Consider the following 12,003-nt stretch of genomic DNA (forward strand, 5'->3'; position numbering starts at 1 on the left):
CCCTCCAAAGCCTCATGAAAGGCTACTTTCACTGAGTGAACTTCAAATTACTCTCCAAAATACATTTTCCTCTTGCTCTTTCAAAAGGTACAGTGCAATCCCTCTCTGCAGTGATTTACTAACCTGCCTCAGCGAGGGCAAGGAATCCTCACACAGTGAAATGAGGGATGTTCCTGGCTGTGTACGACCTGCACAGAATGGAATCCTCACACAGTGAAATGAGGGATGTTCCTGGCTGTGTACAACCTGCACAGAAAGGAATCCTCACACAGTGAAATGAGGGATGTTCCTGGCTGTGTACGACCTGCACAGAATGGAATCCTCACACAGTGAAATGAGGGATGTTCCTGGCTGTGTACAACCTGCACAGAAAGGAATCCTCACACAGTGAAATGAGGGATGTTCCTGGCTGTGTACGACCTGCACAGAATGGAATCCTCACACAGTGAAATGAGGGATGTTCCTGGCTGTGTACAACCTGCACAGAAAGGAATCCTCACACAGTGAAATGAGGGATGTTCCTGGCTGTGTACAACCTGCAAGGGCAAGGAATCCTCACACAGTGAAATGAGGGATGTTCCTGGCTGTGTACAACCTGCACAGAAAGGAATCCTCACACAGTGAAATGAGGGATGTTCCTGGCGGTGTACAACCTGCAACGGCAAGGAATCCTCACACAGTGAAATGAGGGATGTTCCTGGCTGTGTACAACCTGCAAGGGCAAGGAATCCTCACACAGTGAAATGAGGGATGTTCCTGGCTGTGTACAACCTGCACAGAAAAGCACCAAGGAGTGGGAGCTGGAGCTGTGCTCCTCACAGGCACAGAGCATTGTAGCATTCATATTGTCTGGAAAATCCCTTCGCCCAGGATTTTGCTCCTGGGAAGCTTAGAAACCTCAGAGAAAAAGGAATACAATATTATCTGATTTGCTTCTCCTGCGTTGTGCTCATGTGGAATGTGTTTGGAGATTGTTCACCCACAGGTGATTGTTTCATTGGTTTCATGTGAATTGTTTTGACTTATTGGCCAGTCAGGGCCAAGCTGTGTCAGGACTCTGGAAAGAGTCACAAGTTTTCATTATTATCTTTTTAGCCTTCTGTCTGTATGCTTTCTGTATTCTTTAGTATAGTTTAGTACAGCATTCTTTAATATAATATAATATAATATAATATAGTATATATAAAATAATAAATTAGCCTTCTAAGAACATGGAGTAAGATTCATCATTCCTTCCTCTTCTGCGGACCCTGCAAACGCAACAGATCATTCCTTCAGACTTCTCTGGGAAACACAGCACACCCAGCTGGGGTGAGCAGGCAGGGGATGTGATTTGTAGTTCTTACCCAAGCCTAGAAAAGGAGCTGCTGGGCTGAGGAGTTTATATCCAGGAGTTTATGTCCATCAGGAATTTATATCCATCAGGATTTTATATCCATCAGGAGTTCCTGTTTGGGTGGGGAATACCTGATCCTCACATCACACAACAGCAGGCAGAGGAAAATGAGCTGCACCTGCTCCAGCACAAGCCGTCACTGAATCTCTCTTCTGGTTTTTAAAACATGAATGAAAAGATAACCTGGAGTTAGTTAATGTTCTTGAAGCCACCTCTGCTGCTCAGAATTACGAGTGTGACCTTGCAGAAAGTGTCTCCGTGAGCCCTGGGTCGCTCTCTAACTCCTGACTTTCACACATTCCTCCAGCATGTGAGATACAGGAGCAAAGAATATTTATTTTTATGGCTTCTTCAGGGCAGGATATCTCCCCAGATCACTACAACAGCTCTGCTCATCGGCTCTGGTGCTGCAGAAAGGATTTGAAATGCCAGCACAGGACATGAGCACGAGGCTGTACAAAGGAGTCAGGTCCATAGAGGGGAAAGAATTTATCCCAAAAGGGTGTCAAGCATAGAAACAAGGAACACACAGCATGCAGAACAAATAGCTCCTTCTTCCTAAAGTGTCAAGATTTAAACTAAAAGAGGAGAGATTTAGATTGGCTATCAGAAGGAACTTCCTCTCTGTGAGGGTGGGGAGGGGCTAGGATGGAATTCCCAGAGCAGCTGTGGCTGCCCCTGGATCCCTGGCAGTGCCCAAGGCCAGGCTGGACACTGGGGCTGGAGCACCTGGGACAGTGGGAGGTGTCCCTGCCATGGCAGGGGTGGCACTGGATGGGATTTAAGGTCCCTTCCAACCCAAACCATTCTGGGATTTCTTCTGCAATGACCCCATATTTCACCTTGTTGTCTACCCAAAGAGTGTCTGTGCCTTACTCAGGAGGCAAGAGATGAAGAATTAAATCCTCATTCTTTTGGGGTGCTCACCTCATGCACCAATGCCCACATCAAAATGCAAGAGCAGATTTTAACCTGGAGATCCTTTAGTGATCTTCAGCTCCAAAAGGAACATGGCTGAGGAGCTGTGCCCATCCCTGGTGCTCCAGAGGGATCCAGTGAATTTATCCCCAACTCCCTCTATCATCACAGCGCTCTCAGTGGCAGAAAAGGAATGGAATATAAACTTCAATAATATGGACTGAATTATCCTCCTCACATCTCCTAACTGTTGAATTAGCAGGGGATCTCCAGCACAGGCCATCACTGCATCAGTGCTGCTGGATAAAAACTGCTTGTGCTCAGCTCCAGGCCTGAGCAGGCCCATATGATCCCTTTACTAAATGACAAAGTCCAGATTTTGTAATTTTTAAATTATTTTTTTTGCATAGCTATAGCAAAACAATCCCATAAATACTTGAATTTGTTGAAGTTTGTATCTTCATGTATTCTTTCAGAGGTAAGCAGTCACACATGAGGTTTATCTTTCAACTGCTTGCAGGATTAGAACACATTTGAAAGAAGAAGAAAACAGCAAACTTTCACCATTGTCAGAGGAAGGTTTTTCACTTAATGCATATGATATATACTATTAAACTAAATTCCCATGGGCTGACACAGTTCCTCTTAAAAAAATACCCCCCAAAAAATGAGTAAAAGATACTTTTGTGCCAAATTCTGCATCCAGCTTTTTCTGCCTTGATGTGCATTATCCAGCATGGCTAACAGGCCATGACACATTTCACTTCTTGCCTTATTACATCATAGATTTGGGACAAGAAAGAATTTGTTCTCCTAATCACTGCTTTTAGCAAGCTGACCTTGTGAAAGGACAATTTCCTGCCTCTAAACTCTTGCTTATCCTAGCTCCAGGTCATGGAAAGCAGCAAAGTCATTTGTATGGGGTGTAAAGTATTAGTGGAACAACCTGAAGGGATTAAACAGATTAATTTCTGATTAGATTATGCAGTTCAAGTCACTTGATACCAACTTAGTCTCAAAATCCAGCCTGAACCCTAAAAAGAGAAGGGTCAATATGCTGGAGCAGGGCTTTACTAAGAAACAATCCCTTCTCTCAGTTAGTGGGGTGGCAAAAAGATAAAAATTGAATACATTAGAAGCACTTTGCTCTGTGTTAAGCAGAAACAAAAGGGATTGAGCTCTCGGACTGCACTGCCCTATGAGGAATCAACTGCTGCCCTCAAACTGTGGGGTTTTAATTTACTGGCTCATAGATGTGCCCTGGAGACTGAGCAGGACCTAAGAGAAGCCTCTGCAGGTGTGATTTGGGGATGGAGCACTCCAGGACTGTGCAGATGATGTGCTTTGGTCCCGGGAGAAATCTGAGGAGCTGCTTGAAATACAAGTGCCAAGTGCCGGCAGTGGGGAGAGAGAGATCCAGGGTGAGGCGCGGTGAAACGTAAGGGGGTGTAGAGGAAAGGGATTAAATAAAAAGGGATTAAATATAAAAATCCCTGCAATACGGGCAGCCTGGCATGCTAAGCAGGATGGGATGGTGTGAGGCAGAGCTGGGGACAGCCTGCTGGCGTGGCAGGGCCTGGCTGGACAACCTGACAGCATTCCAGATTTCCAAACACCTTAAAAATGTCCATTCCTGCATTATTGCAGCTCTCACAGCACAAGTGAGGAGAAACCCACCCCAAGAGCCCAGCAAGGCAGCTCAGGGCTCACCCTTCACCCTGCCACAGCACAAAGGGAGGCTCAGGAACACAAAATCCCAGAGCCCAGCTGGACTCCTTGGCCAGGCTGCCCTGGCAGTGCCGGATCTGCTGGAAGCAGCAGGGATACATTGTCAGGAGGAGGAGATGTGAGGTGTGGAGAAGGCTGGGGGAGGAACAAATAAACCTTTACATGATGTGCAAACCCAGGGCACCACAGGGAATATTTCTGGGTCTGCTCCGGGTGCCCTGACCCCCAGGGAGCACTGGCTCTGACCCTCATCCATGGAGAAAGTTTCGCAGACTTCAAGATAGACTGGAATCCACAAAATAGAAATAGATTACAGATTACATAGAAAAATAGATTATAGAGAGTAGTGCAGGTGTATCATTGGGTGAGAAATTGAGGGTTTGGGATTTTTAGTATCTTGTGGATGGCAGCAAGATGGAGGGCACAGGGTGTTGTCCTGGGTTTCTTCTTCACGCTTCTTCTTCCTTCTCCTCCATGGGTTTGGATGACATTTTGTAACTGGGCAGAAAATTCCCCACTGGGGGCTCTCTGGGATCAGTTATTGGGTTAAAAGGGAAAATAATCCAGGTGTCAGCTCTTAATTGGATAGTTTAGTCTTAAAAGACCTTGTACCCAGAGATTGTTGGCCATTTTGGGCCTTCTAATGAAAAGCTGCAGAACTCACAGCAGTGAGACTGTTTTACTGATAAGAAATAATAAACACCTGAGACTGAACATGGACTGCTCTCTCAAGTGCCTTCAATCCAGGCCCAGAGAAACCCAACGACTGGAACCACCACAACATGAGTTGAGCCTTTTTTAGAACAGAATTTCACGATCATGGGTGGTGAGTGAGGGCCTTGGTGGGAATAACAGATAAATAGCTATCTTCAGTGGGATAAACAGATGAACACAGCCCTGGGCTGCTGCAGTCACCCTCAGGCCATCAGAGAAATCCCCCAGGATGCAAAACCACCCAAAACACAGCCTGGCAACCACGAGTTCAAGGATGCTCTTTGTATTTGGATCAGGACCTTTCCAAAAATCCCAAGCACAGCAAGAGATGCTCCCTCCCTCCCTTCCTTCCTTCCCCAAGGCAGCAGCAGTGAAGAATCTGTCAGCTCCCAGAGAGCTGGAGGTGAAGGATGCAGACACTGCTGAAGAGTGGCAGTGAAATTCCTCTGCTGGGGGATTTGGCATGGATCTCTGGAGCCCCATGGCCAGGGACAGCTCATGCCAGGCTGTCTGAAGGGGATAATCACCAGACAAAGAGGAGGTGATTATACACACACCAGAAATATCTGCCACAAATGCTGGAGCAGTTTGAGAGAAGAAAGGATTTATAAATGAGCACTGAAACACAGAGGGTGATGGAGAAATCAGGTTTAGAGCACAAGACAAAGCAACATTTTTTCTCCTGCAATTTATTTCCATTAAAACCAAGGAAGCTGCAATCAGTAGCAAATTAACATCTAGACAAAAGTGATTTTAACTGAAGGTAAGGAATTTTGGGTTGCAGTTTTAGGATTTGCATTTTTTCATGCCCAGACAAGCTGTGGATCTTCTATCCCTGGGAGTGTCCAAGGCCAGGCTGGACAGAACTTGGAGCCACCTGGGATGGTGGAAAGTGTCCTGCCCATGGCAGGGGGTGGAATAAAATGGTTTTTAAGGTACCTTCCAACCCAAACCATTCTGTCATTCTAAGAGTAATTTTTTTTCCTGCTGTTTTCCCAGCTAACACACAATATTTAAAAGAAATTTAAAAGTTTGTAGACATACACACAATCTCTAATTTGGACTTTATCCACAGCATCACTTTGTCTGCCCTGCAGGAATAGGACAGCCTTGAGCAGAAAAACCTTGTACAGGTGTAGATTTTGAGGTATTTGACTGACACTGGAAGATCAGATCTTATCCTTCATATCCCACTCCACAAGGGCAACAAAGTTAATTTGGCCTGGTTGAGTTTCCCTTTTTGTCCATGAGGTCCTTTAAGCAGAAATCCAGCACAAGACCGAAAACTAAGAGGGCAATGTAAAACCACCAAAAAATGGAAAGAAAACACACTGAAAGCAAGCAACAAGGCTACTTTGAAGCTGTCTATCCCACAACCTGATAATTTCTGTTTAATAACAGAGCTGTCACTCAGGCAGACACCCATTATTGCCACATTTAAAACCCAGTTCTGGAGGCATATCATAACTCCAACTTGTCTTAATCACTAAGCAGGAGTTTATGTAAAAATCAGGATGTCCTGCAGGGCTCCAGAACGCCCAGTGAGAGCCATTCCAGCCCAGCCAGGAGCCCCTGGTGCCACTGGGAGTGCCTGGAACTTTCAGCACCTCCGTGCCCAAGAAAGCAGCACAAGCTCTGGCAGGGCTGAAGCTGTGCTCTGCTTCCACAGGAAAAAAAGTGGAATTAAGGCAGGGGATGCTCACTGAATATTCTGGGTGGAAAAAAACAAATTACAGACATAGTATGGAAAGCAGAGCAGCAGGAAGATACAAGAAGGCAAATCCAAGGGCCAACAACTACCACAGCTGCCCAAATGTAGACACCTAAAACCCATAAAGACACCTAAAGACAGCATGGAGATGAGCAGCTGGCACAAACTTTACACAGAGCTTAAATCACGGGTGTGAGTGTAACCTTAGAGCTTCACTTGGCTCTGAGGGAATTCTGAGCACCACGAACCGGATTTCCGCCCCCTCTTCCCCTTCTGCTCACTCCTCTGTGTGCCAGGGCCAAGTCACCCACACTTTGCCCACTTGGTGTTGCAGGGACAAACACTTTGAAGTATTTTACCTCAGATTTTCCCAACTGCAAGTGAACTTCCACACCATGGAGGGGCTGGCCAGCCAGTTCCCTACTCAGAGAAAGGAGCCATGCTCCCACCCAGACCAACCCTCCCTTTCCCCACAAAAAGGGAACAGCCCCAGGGCACCTATTTCCTTTCATTTGCAGGGAATTTCTGCAGCCTTTACCCCAAACCCACTGATTTGGTGCAAATACAAATGCTGGCAAAAGGAAATCAAGACCCCTCTCAAAGGCAGAGCTTCAACTCCTGTTAATCCATTAAGATAAATTCCAGGTGCTTGATCAAAGGCAGCACCTTGTCCTTTTCCCCCCTGGGATTTCCATGTGCTAAACTATCTCCCCATCTTTTCTCTTAGCAAGTTCAGAGGCAAAGTCCCAGTGAAAGTCGTTGTCAATACGTTTGAAGATAAGCAAATATTTGCAAAGCTTCAAGTTACAATGGGGGAAAAAAAAACCAACAAAAAAAGCCCAAACACAGGAGTTTGTAGTAACACTCAGGGACACGGGCACCCCTCGGTGCTGTTCAATACATTCACAGAGGAGAATCTCTTTTCCTCTCTCACATAAATATGCAGTCAGCTGCTGCTTAGCAAACACGAGAGGACCTGGGCGCTCTGAGGATTGCAGAATAAACCCCAAACTTGCTGTAGGGAGAGACAATCCCCTCCTAGGCTGTTCCCATCCATACAACACGGACAGCACAGCGCTCCGCAGCTCAATTCCCGCCTGGAGCTCACTTTGAATGAACACAGCGGCGGCGAGAAAACTTTTACCCAGCCAGGACGCTTTTACCATCACTATTTGGCTTTTCCGCGCAATTTTCCCCAGCTGGAAACAGAGCCCGAACTCTGACAAGACTCCCAGAGCTTTGAATGCAGCCCCGGGGGCTGTTCGGAGGGGATGCGAGGGAGGAGAATTTCCAACACCCCCTAAACCCTCTCTGCCCGGGACCCCCGAATGAACATAACCGGGGGATGGATCCCCGGGATGGGATCGGCGGGGATGGGAGTGCAGAGGAGGGAGCAACAGGTTTGGGGGTGCAGAGAAGGGACCAGCAGCAGCTTTGGGGGTGCAGAGAAGGGAACCGCAGCAGCTTTGGGGGTGCCGGGGGATGGGGGTGTAGAGAAGGGAGCAGCAAGTTTAGGGGTGTCGGGGGATGCCACCCGGTGAATTTGGGGGTGCAGAAAAAGGGAGCAGCAAGGTTGGGGGTGCGGGGGATGTGGGTGCAGAGAAAGGAGCAGCAGGTTTGGGGGTGCGGGGGTTGGGGGTGCAAAGAAAAGAGCAGCACCTTTGGAAAAGTTTGGGGGTGCCGGGGCATGACACCCTGTGGATTTGGGGATGCAAAGAAAGGAGCAGCAAGTTTGGGGGTGCCGGGGGATGGGGACAGAGAAGGGGCAGGAGGTTTGGGGTTGCCAGGGGATGGGGGTGCAAAGAAAAGAGCAGCACTTTTGGAAAGGTTTGGGGGTGCACTGGAACAGAATCCGGCGGGTTTGGGGGTGCAGAGAAGGAAGCAGAAGGTTTGGGGGTGCCAGGGGATGGGGGTGCAAAGAAGGGAGCAGCAGGTTTAGGGGTGCTGGGGCATGACACCTGGTGAATTTGGGGGTGCAAAGAAAAGGAGCAGCAAGTTTGGGGTTGCGGAGAAGGGAGCAGCAAGTTTGGAGCTGCAGAAAAGGGAGCAGCAAGTTTGGGGGTGCCGGGGGATGGGAGTGCCGAGAGAGGAGCAGCGGGTTTGGGGGCGCCGGGGGATGGCACCCGGCGGGTTCGGGGGTGCAGAGAAAGGAGCAGCAGGTTTGGGGGTGCCATGGTGGGTCTGGGGGTGCAAAGAAAGGAGCAGAAGGTTTGGGGGTGCCATGGCGGGTCTGGGGGTGCCGGGGGCTCGCAGAGCGGAGTTTTCCGGGGAATCTCCGCGGAGCCGCCCTCAGGAGCGGGAGCTCCGCGCTCCGCGAGTGCCCGGCCGGGACCTCCCGCCCCATGCCCGCAGCGGGGCGGGGGGAGCGGCGCTCCGAACCCATCTCCCTGCTGCTCGTCCGGCTAAAACGGAGCGGGATCCTCTCGGGGGAAGCCCCGGGGCTGTGTGTGACTTACCGCGGGGCGATGCGGAGAGCGGGCGGCCCGGGCCCAGCAGCAGCAGCAGCAGCGGCAGCAGCGCGGGGAGCCGGGCCCGGGGCAGCGCACGGGGGGAGCGCGGCTGCGCTGCCTGGAGGCGCTTTGACATCGCAGCCCAGACTGAGGGAGACAAACTTTCATCAGCTGGGGCTGGAGAGCAGCCCCATAATATACAGTTACCGAGAGGAGCGAGCTGGGACTCAGGATGTGAGAGATTTCCTGCATGCAGTTAACTCCAAAACCCCTCCTGCTCCTGCCTCAGCTGCTGATGAGCTGGGCTCGGCTGCTTAAGGGGAAAAAAATAGAGGAGTTGGGATTTTTTTTCTTTCTTCTTTATTTTTTTTTCTCCCTTATTCAAATAGGTTTGTGTCGGTTATTTCGTATTTTTTTGTTGTTGTTGCTTTGGCAAGGACCAGACTTAACCCTGTGCCCCTGGAACATCTGAGCCCCTCCACAGGGTCCCAGCCTGAGGGGCTCTGGAGTCCCCCCTCATCCCTGACTTTTCCCTTTTTTCTTTTTTTTTTTCCTGCCTGCTGCCTCTGGAAAGTCATCTGTGTACATTACAGCTCAGGGGTTATTTATTGGTTTCATAATTATTTCAGACTTGTTTCTGGTGTTGGTTCTTATTTTATATTGTGGGGGTTTTAAAAGAAGGGAAAAAAAAAAGAAAACAAACAACAAAACACACCCACAGAGTTGCCAGATGCATTTTTTAAAATCTCTCTCATTCAAATTATTATTACTGACTGTCTGGGAGAATAACCAAATACAGATTATCTACTCCTTAATGTACCACCAAAACACATGTAATGCCCACATGTTGCTGTGGAGGAGCAGAAAAAAAATAATCCAATCCTGAAGATTCTCACAGACTTTTACTGTGCTGTTTTTAGCTTTAATTTACTAAAACTCTTCCCAAATCTCACAGTTTGGATGTTGATACTGAGTTCTGCAGCTTGGCTCCATGTTCCCTGTATATGAAACAGTTGGCAGAAGTGTTCTGAGATGTGTCTGTAGGCCAGCAGGCACAAGAGCCATGCAATCCCACTGAAAAATGGTGTTTGGAAAGCACAGATTTGGGGCTGTTCTGGAGCAGAGGATGCTGATTATTCCCGATGATCCAGACTGTACTTTTCAGCAGCTCTGGGGATAAATGAGCCAGAAATTCCAGGGGTACAACAAATTCTGTGGCTCCCTAACTGGAGCCTGGGATGGTGCCCTGGCGGCATCACTGAGCCATCCAGGGCTAACTGTGGTAATGCCAGGTCAGCCCAGCACAAACTAACCTGGAAAAGGGCTGGGATCATGGACAATGTGCACAGAGGGCTCTCATCAGCTGCTGTGCTTCACACTTGAAAAGCATATTTCACCTCTTACCCCTCTGCCCAAACCAGACTCATGGACTCACCTCAGGTTGCTCTCAAATTTGGATTTTGTCTACACTTATGTCTCACCTCACATTTTCCTCATTGTGAGCATCCCCTCTCCTTGGGAGCAGTCAGGGATGAGCCTGTGTGTAACTTTAAATAGCCAAATGCTGAATTTTCCCTGCTCAGCCATTATAAATTACAGTTTAACAGCTACACTCAGGGACGTTTCATCCCTCAAATATAAACTAATGAACTGCATCAACTCTCTCATTAAGGACATATGTGCTCCACACAGAACATTGGTTAAAAATATTAAAATTCAAACAGAAGACTCCTTTGTGGAAGGCCACCATTAAAGCCATGTCGACATCTTTAGTCTTTGAAGGTACTTTTCCCATTAAAATGAAAAAAAAATCAGTTGAAGGGAACTAAAGATTTCTAAATAGGGTTTTGGTAACCCCACAAGGCTTTTCTTAACTGTGGTAGTACTTTTATCTGAGTAACAATATTTGCTAGCAGAGAATGTGGAGCCAATTATATCTTGGTCATTCATTAGCATGAATCAAGTAGATATTATCAGATTTTCTCCTCCTCCCCCCAAAAGGATTTGTTGCCTTTTACCATTTTGATTTTATGGACTTGAAGTTGATAAATCAATAATTTATCACAAAAGATAAGTCACAAATATTCTATTAACAACATCCATGTAGGAATGCTACTGAATTACAGCTGCTACTGGAGAATAACACAATTTCACCTCAGTTTTGAAATTCTCTTGGAAATAAAAGGCCCTCCAGGCACAGGGCAGGTAATGGGAAGTGTCCCTGCTTCACTGGGATGGGCAGGGAGAGGCCAGGCCTGGCCTTTTAATTCCTCATGTCAAAACACCTCCCAAATCAGTTTTACAAGGCTTGGTTTATCCACCTCAGACAAACAAGGCCAAGTTTCCCTGCAGGAAATGAAAACTGCATCCAGGTTGTGTGGCTGGTTCAAAGGGGGCCACAGTCCTGATTGTCCAGGTTATTCCCATGGGCCATGGATCTCCATCCATCCATCATCCACCCATCCATCCATCCATCCATCCATCCATCCATCCATCCATCCATCCATCCATCCATCCATCCATGTTTTATTCTTCACCACTGTTGGGGGAAGAGAAATGGAGGGATGGAGCTGTGGAGGTGTCTCGCTGCTTTTGGGGTTGTTTTTACCTTTCTGGCTTTCACGGTTACTTTTTTCCATCCATCCATCCATCCATCCATCCATCCATCCATCCATCCATCCATCCATCCATCCATCCATCCAGCTTTGTTCTTCAGCATTCTCAGGGGTCTCCAGCACCTCCGTGCTTGGAGGTGTGTGCAGGAACATCTCGGGGTCACCTGTGGCTGGGGAATGTCCAAGGAATGAAGTGACAAGGTGACAAGGATCTCCCAGATTTGCCAGGGGCACCTCTGGACTGCACAGCGCTCACTTCCCCAGGAGAGCTTTGGAAACATGCCACAGACATATTTTATGAACAAATCCTTTTGCTAGGATCCTTTCTCCTGAGAAGCTGGGAGGCCTCAGGAACAAAATGCAAACAATGGTTATCTGCTGCTGTGGGATGCAACAGGTGCATCTGGGATTGGTCTCATGTGGTTGTTTCTAATTAATGGCCAATCACAGTCCAGCTGTCTTGGACTCTGG

At 47.9% G+C, this 12,003-nt stretch overlaps 1 protein-coding gene across 1 annotated transcript in view; it reads right to left on the reverse strand.

Annotated features, from left to right (window-relative positions):
* ADAM12 (ADAM metallopeptidase domain 12) overlaps positions 1–10,676 on the reverse strand; it is a 189,041-nt gene extending 178,365 nt beyond the window's left edge. The window contains exon 1 of the mRNA XM_058811008.1: positions 10,640–10,676. Within this exon, the coding sequence (XP_058666991.1) occupies positions 10,640–10,676 (37 nt within the window). The remainder of the gene's footprint in view (positions 1–10,639) is intronic.
* Between the last annotated feature and the right edge of the window lie 1,327 nt (positions 10,677–12,003).

This window comes from Ammospiza caudacuta, chromosome 9 (genome assembly GCF_027887145.1).
Source record: "Ammospiza caudacuta isolate bAmmCau1 chromosome 9, bAmmCau1.pri, whole genome shotgun sequence".
In the NCBI taxonomy this organism is placed as follows: domain Eukaryota; kingdom Metazoa; phylum Chordata; class Aves; order Passeriformes; family Passerellidae; genus Ammospiza; species Ammospiza caudacuta.